We start from the raw sequence: 15,551 nt of genomic DNA, 5'->3' as shown, positions 1-15,551 counted from the left end.
TTTTAATTATTTATTGACTGGGCATTACCATGTCACAGCCATGATTGAAACTGAAAGGACAACAAAAGAAAAGCTTCACCTTTGTGCAAAAATTTTTGGTTTTAAAAAGAATATAAATGTCTCTTCTCAATTGATAATGTGATGTCTCTGAGAATAAATGGATGGATGATGAATAAGCATGAGAGAGACACTTGAAAAGGCTTAGAAAATGTCGTTTCTGTGTAATTTGATTGAATATTTCATATTTCTCTCAGAATGTGAGAGTTACGCCATGATACTGTCCTACCAATGATTACAAATTAGCTGCATTAATTACTTTACTACTGGCATGCAGAAACTTTGGAGGATCTCATCTCAAAAAATGTCATTTTTCCAGAGCTAACAAAAAAATGTCCCTTTTTTCACCACAGACATAGTTACCCACTTAGGGAAACAAAAATTTATCATTTACTGAAATTGTGCTAGCCAACTATATGTATCCTCCTCCTGGTACTATAATACAATATAAAAATGCCTCACTTATCTGGCATCTTCAACAAATGAACTCTTTCTTCTACACAAGTTAATTTTCTGGAGAAATGAAAATTATTCTATTTAGTGCCATCATTTTTTAACATGTGTGTTGGATCGCTTAGGTTACCGTTCCCCTGCCTTTTTAAATTGAGAATAGTGAGTTTGATTTAAATTCTCTTGGTGACACCGGATCATCAGTATGAAGACCAATTATTGGGTAATGATTCCCTCAGGGACTGTGAAGAGGTTTTGCCCCTACAGTAATTTAAAAGGCCCTAGTGTGCTTTACGTTTTAAACGACTACATCTGCTTTCCATAGTCTGTCTTCGTCATCTCTCATGGTTGGTTGTTACTACTTGCTGGTTTGAGTTTGGTTGGTTCTACTCTCCCTGTTTTCCTCCCATGACCATCTGCCTCTGGTTTTAATTCGCCGGTTCTAGATGGCCGTTGGTTGGGAAAGCATATCATCAGCATTTTGAAATTGTATGTAAAGTCAGAGCGTGGGCCTAACGTTTTCCTGGCGACATACTGAGATCTTGGTTTATTGACCTTATCACATTACCGACTGCTTAGATGTTCTTGCCCATGTTCTCACCAGCTAAGATAAATGAAATTGGTTTTTTAACTGAGATGCTCTAACATCCTATTAATACAGTATTATGGGGTTATTATGGACTTTTTAAAGAAATGAATGGTAATTATATTAGTCTTGAGGAATCTTAAACAACAAGTGATGGAAATAACCACAAAACATTTTACCATCTATAAAAGATTTAATGATTTTTTTTCCTGAAAACTAAGTATTTATGTGGTTAGCCCTGGGAACTAGCCATTGTGAAGACACATTAAGCAGGTGGCCTTGGTACTACTTAGATGCATTCATTTCTATTTTCAATATTGCTGATAATACGGAAATTCTGTTTTATATTGTAGGAAAATCTGCAAGAATCTAGTCCTGATTCTGTAGAAAGCCGAATTACTCTACTAGCTCCTGTAAACACAGTTCCTGTGTCTCTCTTTCAGTTTTCTCTTTTGTAAGCTGATTACTTCCTTCAGCCATCGGTCCAGTGAAATGGTTTCCAGGCGCACGATTCTCTTCTGATTAAACGGCAGTGTCTATATTCTTAAAATGTACCACTCACTATACACAGAGATGCCTAATGTGTTCATGGGACTTTTACTTCCCTTAAACTGGCACTATACTTCTCTTCATGCCAATTTGTACTAGCTTTTTAACATCCAAACCATACCGTTGCTAAACTGAGTATGCATTATTAGAAAAAAAATCCTTCTGCGTCTTTCATTGTGCTTTTAAGTGTGTTGTATCACATCCAATATTTCTTTGATTGGTTGCTTAAACTTCAAAGCTGAAATTTACATTTATCATTGCTCTATTTTTATTAATTTCATTTGGGTATATTTTTCAGCATATGAAACTATTTTTATCACAGTCCTGTCATACAGAATATTAAACTTCCTTCCTAGTTTAAGTCACCTGCATATTTAATAGTTGAACCGAGCTGTTCACAAGTATATTAACATGACAAGCCAAATAAGAGAGAGCCCTTTGACAGTGGCAGTGAGGACCTTTTCTGAGGTGGCAAGCTGTGTCTGTCACAGGGCTTTGCAGACAATTTTCAACCATCCACCTTCTCAAAATCTAATCCAGTCCTCATTTTCTTGTCTTTTGCTTGCAAAAGTCAAGATGTGTTACATTTATAGGATTCCCTTGATTTAGCAATTTCAGATCCCTTTCAAAATACGGGACTGAGGTTCATTTGTTATGGCATATACGATGCAGTAATGTTTTGTATGTACCTTTTATAAATTCATCCATACTTTCTAATAATGAATATTCTCTTGAGGTAAAGAGGAAGAATTCTGATATATAAGAAAAATAATTCTCTCTAAAGAGATTTAATAAAAAGGATCATGTTCATTCTACTTTTTACTTAATATGCTTTTACAAAGTACCTATTGTACATCAGAGTGGACACCACAAAATTGAATAAAATGTGGTTTCTGCCCTCAGAAAGCATTCCGTACAATAGGGCAACAATACGTGTATACAGCCCTGCAGAATCTAGTAACGGATTGTGAAGATGTAGAAAGTGATTCATGAATTTAGGACAGGAATACACTGATTGTGGTGAACATAGGGGAAAGATCAAGGAAGATTGCCTGTAGAAGTCCAGATGGAACTTGAGAAGATGGAGAAGCTTTTGACAGAGAACAAGGAGTGCTACTAGGAAGAGTTAATAACTGGGCAGAGCACCAGGATCAGGAAGCTCAGGACATGTTTGGGGTGTGTGGCAAGTCATGGAATTTGATTGCAGTGTTGGATGCCTGAATGGGAAGATGAGCGAAAGAGTGAGATTGAGGTACTTGAATGTCATGGTAAAACTGGACTTTACTGAACATTAGGAACTCTGAAGGGTTTTGAGCTAAAGGATCATTGTAAGCAAGCTGAATTATAAGACATTCATTTATTCAATCAGCGTATATTTTGAGTGTCTAATATTTGCCTTCCCACTGCTGGAGATGAAATGAGTAAAAGTAGACATGGTCCGGTGCCCTCAGGGAATTTAGAAGTAGAAAGATATTAATTAAATAATCACAGCAGTATCAGATTGTGACTGCCACAGGTATGGAATATCACATGGTTCTGTGAGAGTCTGTAAGAGGGAGGCTTCCCTCCTAAAAGAGGTCAGGGAAGGGTTCCCTGAAGAAATAAATTCTCACGTGAGGGCCACAGGATGAGTGGAGTCAGTAACTAGGGGCAGAGGAGAGGGGAAAAGCTCTGCGGGCAAATGTAGCAGCTTCTGCAGAGCTCCTGAGGCCAGGATGGGCAGTGCAAGGGCCTGCGCAGGAGGAGTGGCGGAAGGAATGAAAATGAACAGGAGGCACAAAGTCCCTGCTGTCGAGAGATTCCCATTTAAAGTGGGCCCGTGAGAGAACCAGCAGTTGGTGTGAAGTCCCTCGGAATACTTGGCTGATCTCCACTCTACCTCTCATAACACCAAAAGTTGTTAAATTTTCTTCTTCAAACTTCTCTTACAACTTTCTAATAATTTTCTTCCTTATTTTTACCTAGCATTAGGAAACACAAGGTAAAAACTTGTAGTAATGATCCTTGAGCTCTGTTGGCGTCGGCTGCTGTATTATAAGTAAAGGTAACTCACCCGTCAGGCATTTTAAGAGGAAACCATGCTAACATTACTCTCTTGATATATAGGGTTGGATGTGTCCAGAACCGGCATCAGAAAGGGAGGACTTGGTCTATTTTGAACATAAGTCATTTTCTAACTTGTGCAAGGAGCACGATGGAGAATTTACTGACGCAGAAGAAAGCAGTGCACATGCACTAGAGCGGAAGAGCGACAACCCCCTAGATATAGCTGTAAGCAGGCTGTCTGAGTTGGAGCGAAACATTGAAAGGAGGTATCTGAAGAGCCCCTTAAGTACCACCATTCAGATCAAACTGGATAATGTGGGCACAGTTACTGGCCCTGCTCCTGCACCATCCACTAGTGGTGATGATGACGGGTAGGTTATTGAAATTAACTTGAAAAATTATTGTGCTTCTTTGCTAATTGGAGCCTATTTTCTATTGCCTGTTATCTATGTATCTTCTTGTATATCTGTGATCCACATGGATCATGCTATTTGCATGGTGCTTTGTAAAAAATGTTTTTTCTCTTGTTATGTGTGTTGATAATCCTGCGAAGTGATCTTACATTTACCTGATTGTGACTAAGCTTTGAGGCACGTAGCCACAGTCTGTGCACTACATCAAATTTAGTTGCTTAAACCTTATACTTATCGGCTGTTACATGTTTCATCATCACTTGGCTTTCAGTGTGATGACTGTTTCAGATTCGGTAACCGTAAGTGTGGACATGGCCTACTTAATTTTTCTGTATTTCAATGCAGAATTGAAGAGGATATTGTTCCCGGTCTCAGGGTGTGGCGATGGGCATTATCAGAAGCTCGCAGTGCTGCCCAGGTGGCTCTGTGCATTCAGCAGTTACAGAAATCCATAGCATGGGAAAAATCCATTATGAAAGCTGTAAGTGTTTTTATTTAAGAAATACTGCAACTAATTTACACTGGCCTGTTTTTTTCCCAACCTCCAGATTTTTCTTAATTCTACATTTCTTACTGTCAGAATAATGTATGCTGTACCTGAGTTTTCTTAGTTCCTAAATGCTGTACGGTTTGATACTTTCCTCCTTGTTGTGAGCTTTTTGAAGTACTCTATCAAATGTGTTTATCTTTAATCGCGATTCTCCCTCCTTTAGATATTGTTTATAATTTACTGAAGTTGTCTTCTGTGTTCAGTCAGCATAATAGTTAATTATGTTGTTAATCTAATCATAATAGTTTTTAATGTAAATATTCTGAAGTTGTTAATCCAAATATTCTTTTGCTTCTGTAAACATGGCAGTTGCTAGCATTACCTGTAGTATACATTCATTGCATCCCTAAAATGTTCCTTATGTTTTTATCAATTTTAATTTTTTTAATGCTAAGAAATTCTTAGATAATAAACAAAATAAGCAGAGAGCTCTTACTTTAACCAATATCATGTATTTGACATCAGATGCAGTTCACATGAAAAGTAGATCTTCTAAGTCTTTTCTCTAATAATTCAAAAATTTTTTTCATCTTCTGTGTTTGAGCCCAGTTAGTCACTATCATGTAGTGACCCCTGTTTTGTACCAGACACCAAATATATGTGTTAAATCATGTCTGTGTCCCTTTTGTCTCTTATCACATAGAGAAATATTTATTATTCGTAGACTTTTGTGAATTGCTTTACCATTTGCTTTTAAATTATAGATTAGCTTTAACATTCAAACATTTGACATTTGTCTGCATGAATGACTGGAAGTAAGATTACTCAACAATAGTCATTCCCCAAAGAAAAGAAGTGAGCCTTAAATAATTTAGCACTCTTTCCTTCATTCTCATCTCTGTGCTTATATTACGGAAGGCCTTATTCATTCTATAGAAATAAATTCGGTTTCTTCTGTATTTTTTCAGTTCTTCCTAAAATGTCCACAGAATAGTGAATCTGCAGTTTTCACAATGTCCTCAAATTTTGGTCTTTCCCCATGTAGACTAGAATTCACCATGAGTTTTAAGACAGTGTCCAGTTTATCTGGTAGCATTTTTTACCAGGTAAAATTTTTTCTTGTAAAAACTATTAAAATCAGTTTTAAAGTCACTTTAGACAAATGTGTTTGGTGGAGTCTAGGCTATAATGATCCAAAAATATTGAATTCCTACAACACAATTAAATTTAAATGGTTGTTTTACTCATCCACCAAGAGAATCATCACAATGTGGTCAGTTTTGTTATAACCTTTACACAAAAAACAAAACTGGTACCAAAAGCTGCCTATTTGTAGTAGACTTTCTTCCTACAATTTACAGAATTTTTTCTGTTTTTGGAAATTCATAACCTTTTCCAGATTATTAATATGCATTTCTCATTAACACCATCTCTCATAATTCTCTTTTTAATGTTCAATAATACAGTATTTGCTGTGAAACTACCTTAAAAAGAAGGCAGAGTTTCATGGTCAGGATGAATGAGTGCATTGTAACCTTTAGTTAGATGTAACAGTGCCCGTAATAATCCTCGTAAGTCCTAGCAGAATGTTTAAGTGCTCAATGCCTTTAGAAGTACCCATTTGCCAGACACCAGCCTTACCAAGAAGGAGCTGGCATAATTTGCCTCTAGATAATTTTCTGTCCAGGGTGTTCTTCATATTGTTGCTAATAATAAACAGTAGGCAACATCTACTATTTTTTACTGTAGCAGCAAAGGAATTACAACCAATATTAATACGTTTGCTCTAACATATTGTGAGCTCTTTACTGTGATTTTTCAAAAGTGATATGAGCTTGCTATCTGTCACCCTTTCCTAATAAGTGTCAGAAAATAATTTTATTTTTAAATGAAAAATGTGCGAAGTAAAACAGACTTCATGGTATTTTTAGTATATTTAGAAAACAATTAACTTAATATTCATGAATTAAATCTGTTGTTAGAGGGGTTGAAATATAATCTTCCAAATGTTTTGCAGTGAGTATTTTTACAATAGAACGTGTAATGATGTAACTCAGTTTTGGAGAAATAATACCATATTTAGTGGTATGGTATTAGGAAGTGTCATAAAATAAAACTGTTGGAACATTAAACTGCAGCTTTTGCTCTTAGTACACATGCCAATTTTAGTATGACACATGTATCTCATATAGTTGGTAGGTATTTACTAAATTGAATAGTTTTCTATTTGCCATTTTGGTAAGATTCTTAAGCTATCATTAGTGTACATACTGTGTTATATAAGACTATTTAGACTTTGTGGATTAAGACTTAGTGTATTGAAGTTAAGTTTGAATAGTTAAGCTATTTTGCTTATAAGAATCTATGAACACGTAACTTTCAATTCGTATAAATAACTTATAGTTTAAGTCTTTTCATTATTTGAAAATACTGGTTGCAGGATATTCTCTACTGTGACGGAGTATAAACGAAGTGTCAAAATATATAATGTTAGTATTTACCATTTTTTTAAAGGCATCTTGAAAGTTTTGACTGTCCAAGTTCCCTCCTTTCCCTTTGTGAAACTTGTTATACAGGATATGTATGCATGGGAAAAAGCATTGCCTTTACAGATTTTAAAGTTCTTAATGGTATTAGAAATTTGTCAAGAGAGAAAATTTATTTTTATTTCTGGAAAATCTATGACTTCTTAAATTATTTGGTTTAATTTTTATATAAGTTTTTTTCCCTTAGAAATCATTTTGTAGGGTCCATTTTCTGCATTTGTGTCATCTGTTTGATTTGGGTTGATTTTCCCAAGTTTCCTGGGTTGGACATGTTTGACTTTTTAATCAATCACAAATGGGTGGACAATTTTAGTCAAAATATAGGAATATCCTTTTATTACACATACTTCTGATACTAATACAAGTTTCCTAATTTTGATCTTGAAAATTACTCTAACTCATTTCTTTCTTAGGAGATCATGAGGATGCTAAGATAAGGAAAAAATGAAATGTATTAAAAAATTACATACCCTGTATTTAAAGCCATTCATTGCTTTATGGGCTCTAATGTCATGTTAATTATTTCCTATGTTAATGTGTACATGCTTTGAAAGTGTGTACAGGCATTCAGCCTCTAGCTTTGTTCTTTGCAGTGTACCTGAAATGTGCACTTACCCCAACTAAACTGCTCACCCCGTCATGTGGTCCCTATCTGTGTAACGAGAGATACATAGATGTGTATGGCTACTGTATATTTGTTAGCAAGCAGAATGTTGATTACTAATATGAATTAGGAATTGTGGTGTGTTTAATATCCCAATAACTGTTCTTCATAATAGTATTGATTTTAAATGATTTTTCATGTTTTATAGTACTGCCAGGTCTGTTGAAAGGGCGATAATGAAGAACTGCTCCTCCTTTGTGATGGCTGTGACAAGGGCTGTCATACGTACTGCCATAGACCTGAGATTACAGCTATACCAGGATATACAGATATACAGGACACTGGCAGTATCCATGTGGTATAGCTGTAATCTTAGGTCTATGGCAGTACATATGACGGCCCTTGTCACACATAAGAGGGATCGGAAACTGAACCTTTTAATGGCCAGATCAAAATAGAGTTACAGAGTTTTGTGAGGATTTTTTTGAGATAGAATTCACATAAAATTCACTTTTTAGGTGTGCAATTCAGTGGTTTTTAATATATTCAGTTATATATGATCACCACTATTTAACTCCAGAACATTTTCATGACCGTAAAAAAGTTTCCTTGTACCCATTAGTTGTCACTCTCCCCTTCTCCCTCAGCCTTTGGCAACCACTACTCTACCTTCTAGCTCCACGGATTTCCCTCTGCTGGTCATTATATATAAACGGAATCATAAAATAGTTTGCCTTTTGTATCTGCCTTCCCTTAGCACAGTAGTTTCAAGTGCTAAAGGGAATGGTCTGGAAAGGAAAAGAGGCAATGGGCAGGTGGGTGTTTGGGACTGAGTTATGGAAAGGTAGTTGCCAGTAGTGATGAGGTCAGGCGAGTAAACAGGGAGAAGAGTGCCTGACGGAGGGGACATCTAGTAAAGAGTCTGGCCCTCAGTTCATGCTGCCCCTTACACCTCTTACTCCTTACTTTATAACTCGGCCAACTCATTTTTTGCTATATTATCATATTGCTTTAACCAATAGGTATGAGCCTTCACACTTCTAATTTAAATGTGACTGGCAAGAGACTTAAAATGTATATGCTTATTATCAGACTGCGTTCATACAAAAACCCCTCTCTCGGTGCCATGCTCAGTGCCCCTCCCTAAGCCAGTTCCCGTGTTGTGCCTCAGATCCCGCCCCCTTGTTCTCTTCACCTGCATCAGCATCTCGTCCTCCCCTGGGTTCTTCTCCTTAGCTTCACTTCTCCTGCATCCACTTCCCGCATTTCTCTCCTTTCCTTTACAGAATAACTCCTGCTGGACAGCTTTGTTCTGATTCTCTCGGACTTCTCTTCTCCAAGTCGCTCTGGGACTCTTTCTAGTCAGATTCTCACCTTCACAGCTTCTCTGAAAGTGCTCCTATCGTGGCCATTCGTCAGTCTGGGGATCAGTGCTTAGGCCTCACCTGACCCACCCATCAGTTCCAGAGCACACCCTCCTTGCAACCCTGTGTTCACTTGGCTTCTAGTACCATACTTGGTTTTCTTTCTGCCTTTGCTCCTTTTCAGTTTCCTGTGCTGGTTTTCTTACCTTCTTGATCGATAAGCATTGGAGTGCTTTCTTAGCTTCAGGGTTATCATCTGTAAAGTGGGATAGCATCTGCCTGGCGGGGTTTGTAAAGATCAAATAAGTTCACAAGTGTAAATATTTTTATGAATTTAAAGTTCTGTGACACATTTATATTAATGTGTATGGTATTTTAGACTGTTTTACAGAATAGCAGAGGGTCTCACGTGGCATCATATTTACTAAGTTGCTTTCTTATTACGTGATCATCTTTGTCATCTATAGTCAACTATAGTTTAATAATAACCTTTATTGGTTGTACATGAATTATCTTTTAGTTTAGTCACAGTGAAGCTATAGAAAGTTTCTCTAATACTTTATGAATTACTAACAAATTAGGGTTTTAAGTCCTGGGGTATCATCTGGTAGGCTATAGGAGATTTCTGTTCCAATAAATTTGGTTAAATAATATTCTGGCTATCTCTCATTCAGGGTATAGGCCAGGAGATGTAAAGATCTATAACCTCATTCCAGCCCTTCTATGTAAATACAGCTTTCTGAGCCTCTTCCCTCTTCTTAGTTTTTTAAATGTAGTGAATTAGATGTTATATTTCTTGTAGCAATGAAAAAATAAACATTCTATTTTGATTTATAAGGATTTTTAAAGTTAAATTTTAGAAATATCTTCCTAGTTAATTCATGGTTATTTACAAATTTTTATGCTGTATACCTTGTACTCCAATGGCTATTTCTATACACATTATTGTGGTTAAGTATTTTTATCCTGTGTGTATGTGCATATTAATGCCAAGATATATACATAGAATCAAAAAGCCTTATGTGTGTATGTATACGTATTTATACACACTCACAGAGACACACACACACAAGAAGTTTCAAAGTCCAATGCCTATGAAAGCCACACAAATAACACAGAAGAGTTGAGACTATGGCAGACAGGGAAGTCATGCCCCCATTTAAGTGTCAGTCATCACTCAACTCCTGCCAATTGTTGTCATGTAGACATGTAGGTCCAGTGTTCTAGGATCTGCCAATATTTCAAGATTATGGATCTTTATGCATGTCCTCACAAATGTTAAATGTTGGCAACAAATTCAGAACTTTTACAAGCATTATGAGCCAAACATAGTAACAACACATGCTGTGGGCTGTTTACGGTCTGTGAGCCACCGCTTTACAACTTCTGATACATAAATGTACAAAAACAAATATGCGATGGTATGTACAATCTGATAGGTCCTGCTTAAGACATACTGAAGGTCCTCTGTGCATTCTAACAAGGTAGAAAGGGTGCAAGGGAAATATCTCTGTCTAATAAAGTAATCAGGTAACTGAATAAAAGCTTGTTTTTAAAAGTGTATGTGCACAATCTAATGAAGTAGTCTGACAAGTATCAATAATTAAAGAAACAAAAAGAGACTTTATTACCATTTTGTAACAAAAGTCTTTGGATTCTGTGGTTTAAATTTCACATTTTCTTACTGTGAGTATTGTTAGAAAATGATCTCAAGTAACATCTTAGTTCAAATAGGAACTAGAAGCGTTAGCCCATTGTTCATGAAATGTTCTTTTTATGTAAGACAACTATTCAGTCTTACTTAATCTTAATTAAATGGACATTTTCCTCATTATATATTCAGCATTCTCTTCTCTTTTTTTTATGATTTGGGGGTTCTAAAAGCTCAGTATAATATGAAAACTCAATCGGATTTTATTGAGTAAAGATTAATAAACTAAATGGAGAAGAGACTTAGTAAAACATTTTAATTATTTCCATCAGTGCAAGAGGTAGTGATTCTTTGATATGATATGGGAAAGGTGTTAGATTTATAGTTTGCCTTATTTTAATCCATTAAAATAACTCCTTAATTATGCATTTAACATCCCAATAGAGTACCAAATAATTGTAATTGCTTAAAAGCAGTTTTTAAGAAATGTTGCTAAGAGAATCATGAAATCCTCAAGGAAATTGTTACGAAATACTCTAAAGTAATGTTTTCCGCCAAGTTCAGTTCAAGAATATAGGCAACATTTAATTAGGGCTAGACTGAATATCTAACTCCACATTCTAAGATTTTTATTTCAAGATTTCTTAACAGTCTGAGTAAGGAGTAAATAATTTTCTAGAAGAGGATAAACGCTGTTGTAGAGAATCAAAACACAAACCATATATTACCAGTGACCTTGCATATTTCTCTTCTTTGATCTATTATATTCATTGTAACTTTAATTCTCAAAATAGATGCTTATTTCCCAATTTCTAAATTGGGGGATGTTGGGAGGAGGCTGGGTACATTGTTACATTGATGTGCTGCCTACAAATTGTTAGACTGCATAAGGGCCACATTGGGATTCGTTTGTTTTTTTCCATATACTTTCAGAGCTAGAATGACCTTACCAACTGAGTGACTTATCTTCTTCTACAGATAAGCAAACAGAGCCTCACAGATATTTTTTTACAAAGTTCCATAGCTAATTACTGACAGAGCATAGCTGGCATTCATACACTTAAATTCCAAATATGATCTATTTTATGCTATTTCTTTACTGTTTTCCCCAAAAACATCTTTTTTTTTCTTCTCCTCATCTTTAATAACACTGCTTTGTTCACACCTGGGAACCACAAGTTTCTGGAACTCTCTTCTTAACAGCAAATGCTTTTCTGAAAAAAATAACAGTTTCCGGAAGATATGACCGTTTATAAAAGACTTTTTTTCCTATTTGACACTTCATGAGCCTTATTTCATGTTTCGGGTACCTTTTTAATAACCTCCTCAACTTTCTTATTAGTATTCTCTATATTTCTATGTATATTCACCTTTGTTCTTAATTATATTGTGCTCTAAAGGATAGTCTTTATATTCCTTCCATTAGTGACATTCAGTTCATTCAAAAGAATAGTATCTTTGATTCGTTCAAAGTCTAAAGGAAAACTGCTAAGTTCTGTAGCACCAAACATGGTGCCGTGAGACCAACATCTTCGAGTTTTAAGAATTCTTTAGAGTTTTCATGCATCATTAGATTTTAGCCTAGTATTATCAGAGATCAAATTCATAGATCTCTTGAAAATAATAGAACTATCAACTTTTTGGGTGAGAAAGAGTATTCTTTTTGTTTATTCTGTCAGATTTTCATAATTTAAAATAATAGAAGGGCTATAGAAAGTTATTTTCTTATACCTCATATATTATTTTTTTAATTAAAGGCAAGTTCACTGAAAAGGGGCCGCAAAAACAGAAAAAGGAAAATAGAGGAAAACACCTGCGGTACTGGAGTAAAACAAGAACGCTGTACTCGTGGAAAGAAACTGAAACAGGACAACTCTGACCCGACTCTTGGCAGGTATTCTTTCTGTTCCCCTGTCCTATATGTTCATAACACCCCACTGTATTTGTTTAAAGACCGTCCACCATATTAAAGGTGACTTTTTGACTGTGTAAATAGGAACTTTCCTATGTAATGTAAACTCTGTACTATAAGTAAACGTATCCTTTCATCTTTTTTTATGAATTAATTTGCATTGTCTTTGAAAGAGAATGAAAGCTAAACTTTTACTAAAGGTAGATAACTCTAAAGCATGAATATTGATTTCATACATTATTTTCTCTCGTACAAGCCTTACTAAAATGCAAACTCGTCTCAATAAAGACATGAAAAAAAGAAAAATAGAAGAAAACACCTTCACTAACTTACCAAACCAGGAAAGCTTTCATTCTGTAAAGAAAAGGAAGCAAGACCACTCTGACCTGACTCTTTCCAGGTATAATTTTTGTTCCCCTGTCCTATATATTCATAACATCCCATTGTATTTGTTTAGAAACCTTCCACCATACTAAAAGTGACTTTATGACCGTTTGTGTAAATAGGAATTTTCCTATGTAATGTCCACTCTGTACTATAAGTGTATTCTTTCATGTGTTTATTAATTTGCATTGTCTTTACTTGGAAGAGAATGAAAGCTCAACTTTTCCTAAAGGTAGATAACTAAAGCATGGATAGTGATTTCAAACTTTACTTTCTCTTGTACCCTTACTGAAATGGACAGTCATGAAGATGCACGGCCTTTTGTAGAACTGCCGGAGTGCAGCACACGGAGTCGTCTGCGTTTCCGCCTCAGGGATGGAAGACACGTTTTTATTAAAAGTGCGTAAGCAGCTTTATAATAACATGTCTGGTATCTGCGGGTCTCATCAACAAGAAATAAAGTGGTTAAACACACACACAGAGCAGTCTTTCAAGAATGATCATTTTCTTTTAAACAAATACAATATCCCTGAATAAAGGAAAGCTTGCTGTGCATATTGGCTACTTTGGGCTGGTGTTTTCTTCACTGGTGGTACATACTCAGCAGGAGCAGCTGGGCAGGAATTAGTGGGCATGGTATGAAAATGGCAGTTGGTCCAGTAGTAATTGTCACTGTACGTGTGGGTATCGTTTGTTCTGTGACTGACTTGCACTCGAGGTGCCCTAGGGTGAGTGTATCCTCAAGCCCCTGGCACGGTTCTCCTCAAATAACCAAAGTCCTCCTAAGCCTGTGCTGCCACCCAACTACAGGTATCCACAGCATACTTTCATTCGGATGCACGAGGCCTTCGCCGTAACCGTCATCATTTCAGTCCTGGTTGCTCTGTAGATTATAGATCCCGGGCCTACCCGCAAGTTTGTATTTCGATTGCCATTCAAGTGGTAATCAATGAATGATGACCAATGAGTGCTCTACTGTTAAACCCAGGATATCATCCATTGGAAATAATATGTAGAGAATAAAGTAATATTTATTTAGTTGTTAACCATAGTGCAAATCAAGTGAAAGTTATGTGTGGGTATGGGGATATCTTGAACTCAGAAGAATTAAGTTGTCATAAATGCACAGTGATCTCTTTTCCTTGTTTCAACCTCAAAATGAAATTTGGTAAAAGCACTCATTTTAAAATGAGGGTATCTAATCTGCCTTTGGTACCTTATGCACCCCCTCTGTGCTCCTTTTTCCATTTCTTCCACCCCCAATACCTTTTCAAAATATTTAAAATCCTATTCATTTAGCCTCTCATTAAACACATCCTCAACAAGGAAATCTGATATCAATCATTTACTCCTTATTGTAAGTTTTCTTTGTGGGCTTCTTTCAACGTTATTTTTATCTTAAGTATTTCCATTTAAGAAATGAAAGAAGTTTGTGTTGTTAAAATAATTCAATTTCAACTGGAAGTTAAGGGAGGTATTTTAAGAGAATCAAAATTTTCCTTCCAGAGAAATATGACTGTCATACAACACAGGGAAACTAGTAGAGCCTTATCTACTAGGAATTTCACTTCAATAAGATCTCTTAGGCTTCCTTGGGCTATTTTATAACTCTACCTTTAAAAAAAGACTTTTTTTTTTGGTATCACTAATCTACAGTTACATGAAGAACATTATGTTCACTAGGCTCCCCCCTTCGCCAAGTCTCCCCCACACACCCCTTCACAGTCACTGTCCATCAGCATAGTAAGATGCTGTAAAATCACTACTTGTCTTCTCTGTTGTACAGCCCTCCCCTAGCCCCCCCCCCCACTGCACATGCTTATTGTAAGGCCCCCTTTCTGTTTCACCACCCATCCTCCCCAGTCCCTTTCCCTTTGGTTTCTGTTAGTCTGTTCGTGGGTTTTGTGATTCTATTGCTGTTTTGTTCCTTCAGTTTTTCTTTGTTCTTATACTCCACATATGAGTGAAATCGTTTGGTTCTTGTCTTCTTCTGCCTGGCTTATTTCTCTAAGCATAATACCCTCTAGCTCCATCCATGTTACTGCAAATGGTAGGATTTGTTTTATTCATATGGCTGAATAATATTCCGTTGTGTATATGTACCACATCATCTTTATCCATTCATCTTCTGATGGACATTTAGGTTGCTTCCAATTCTTGGCTGTTGTAAATAGTGCTGCGATAAACATAGGGGTGCATCTGTCTTAAAAAAAGACATTTTTTTTAAACTTCAACTATATAAAATTGAGGTAATTCCCCTAATTTCCTTGAGCCCTTCAATTTCCTTCCCCCATATATAGATAACTTTAATGACTTCCCAGTCAACCTTTTATATATTTGCTTAGCAACATGTATCTTTAAAAATATGTACTGTGAAATACTGGGCATAGAAGTCACAGGGCATAAATCTGTAAAGAACTAAAAAGCTAACCTTTTCAAGGAATATTGCTTCTCTCTCACTTACCAACTTTACATTTCCCTGTATGGCCCCGGAAGATG

The 15,551-nt window shown here is 36.1% G+C and overlaps 1 protein-coding gene across 1 annotated transcript in view; it reads left to right on the top strand.

Annotated features, from left to right (window-relative positions):
* LOC130681276 (bromodomain adjacent to zinc finger domain protein 2B-like) overlaps positions 1-13,510 on the top strand; it is an 81,740-nt gene extending 68,230 nt beyond the window's left edge. The window contains exons 17-22 of the mRNA XM_057493913.1: positions 1,447-1,506; positions 3,749-4,059; positions 4,447-4,582; positions 12,514-12,650; positions 12,925-13,068; positions 13,354-13,510. Coding sequence (XP_057349896.1) covers positions 1,447-1,506; positions 3,749-4,059; positions 4,447-4,582; positions 12,514-12,650; positions 12,925-13,068; positions 13,354-13,459 — 894 coding nt within the window. The 3' untranslated portion in view covers positions 13,460-13,510. The remainder of the gene's footprint in view (positions 1-1,446; positions 1,507-3,748; positions 4,060-4,446; positions 4,583-12,513; positions 12,651-12,924; positions 13,069-13,353) is intronic.
* Positions 13,511-15,551: the final 2,041 nt, after the last annotated feature.

This window comes from Manis pentadactyla, chromosome 16, assembly GCF_030020395.1.
Source record: "Manis pentadactyla isolate mManPen7 chromosome 16, mManPen7.hap1, whole genome shotgun sequence".
Taxonomy (NCBI): Eukaryota; Metazoa; Chordata; class Mammalia; order Pholidota; family Manidae; genus Manis; species Manis pentadactyla.
Note: the sequence above shows the minus strand (reverse complement) of the source record. Positions and strands in the feature narration are given on the sequence as shown.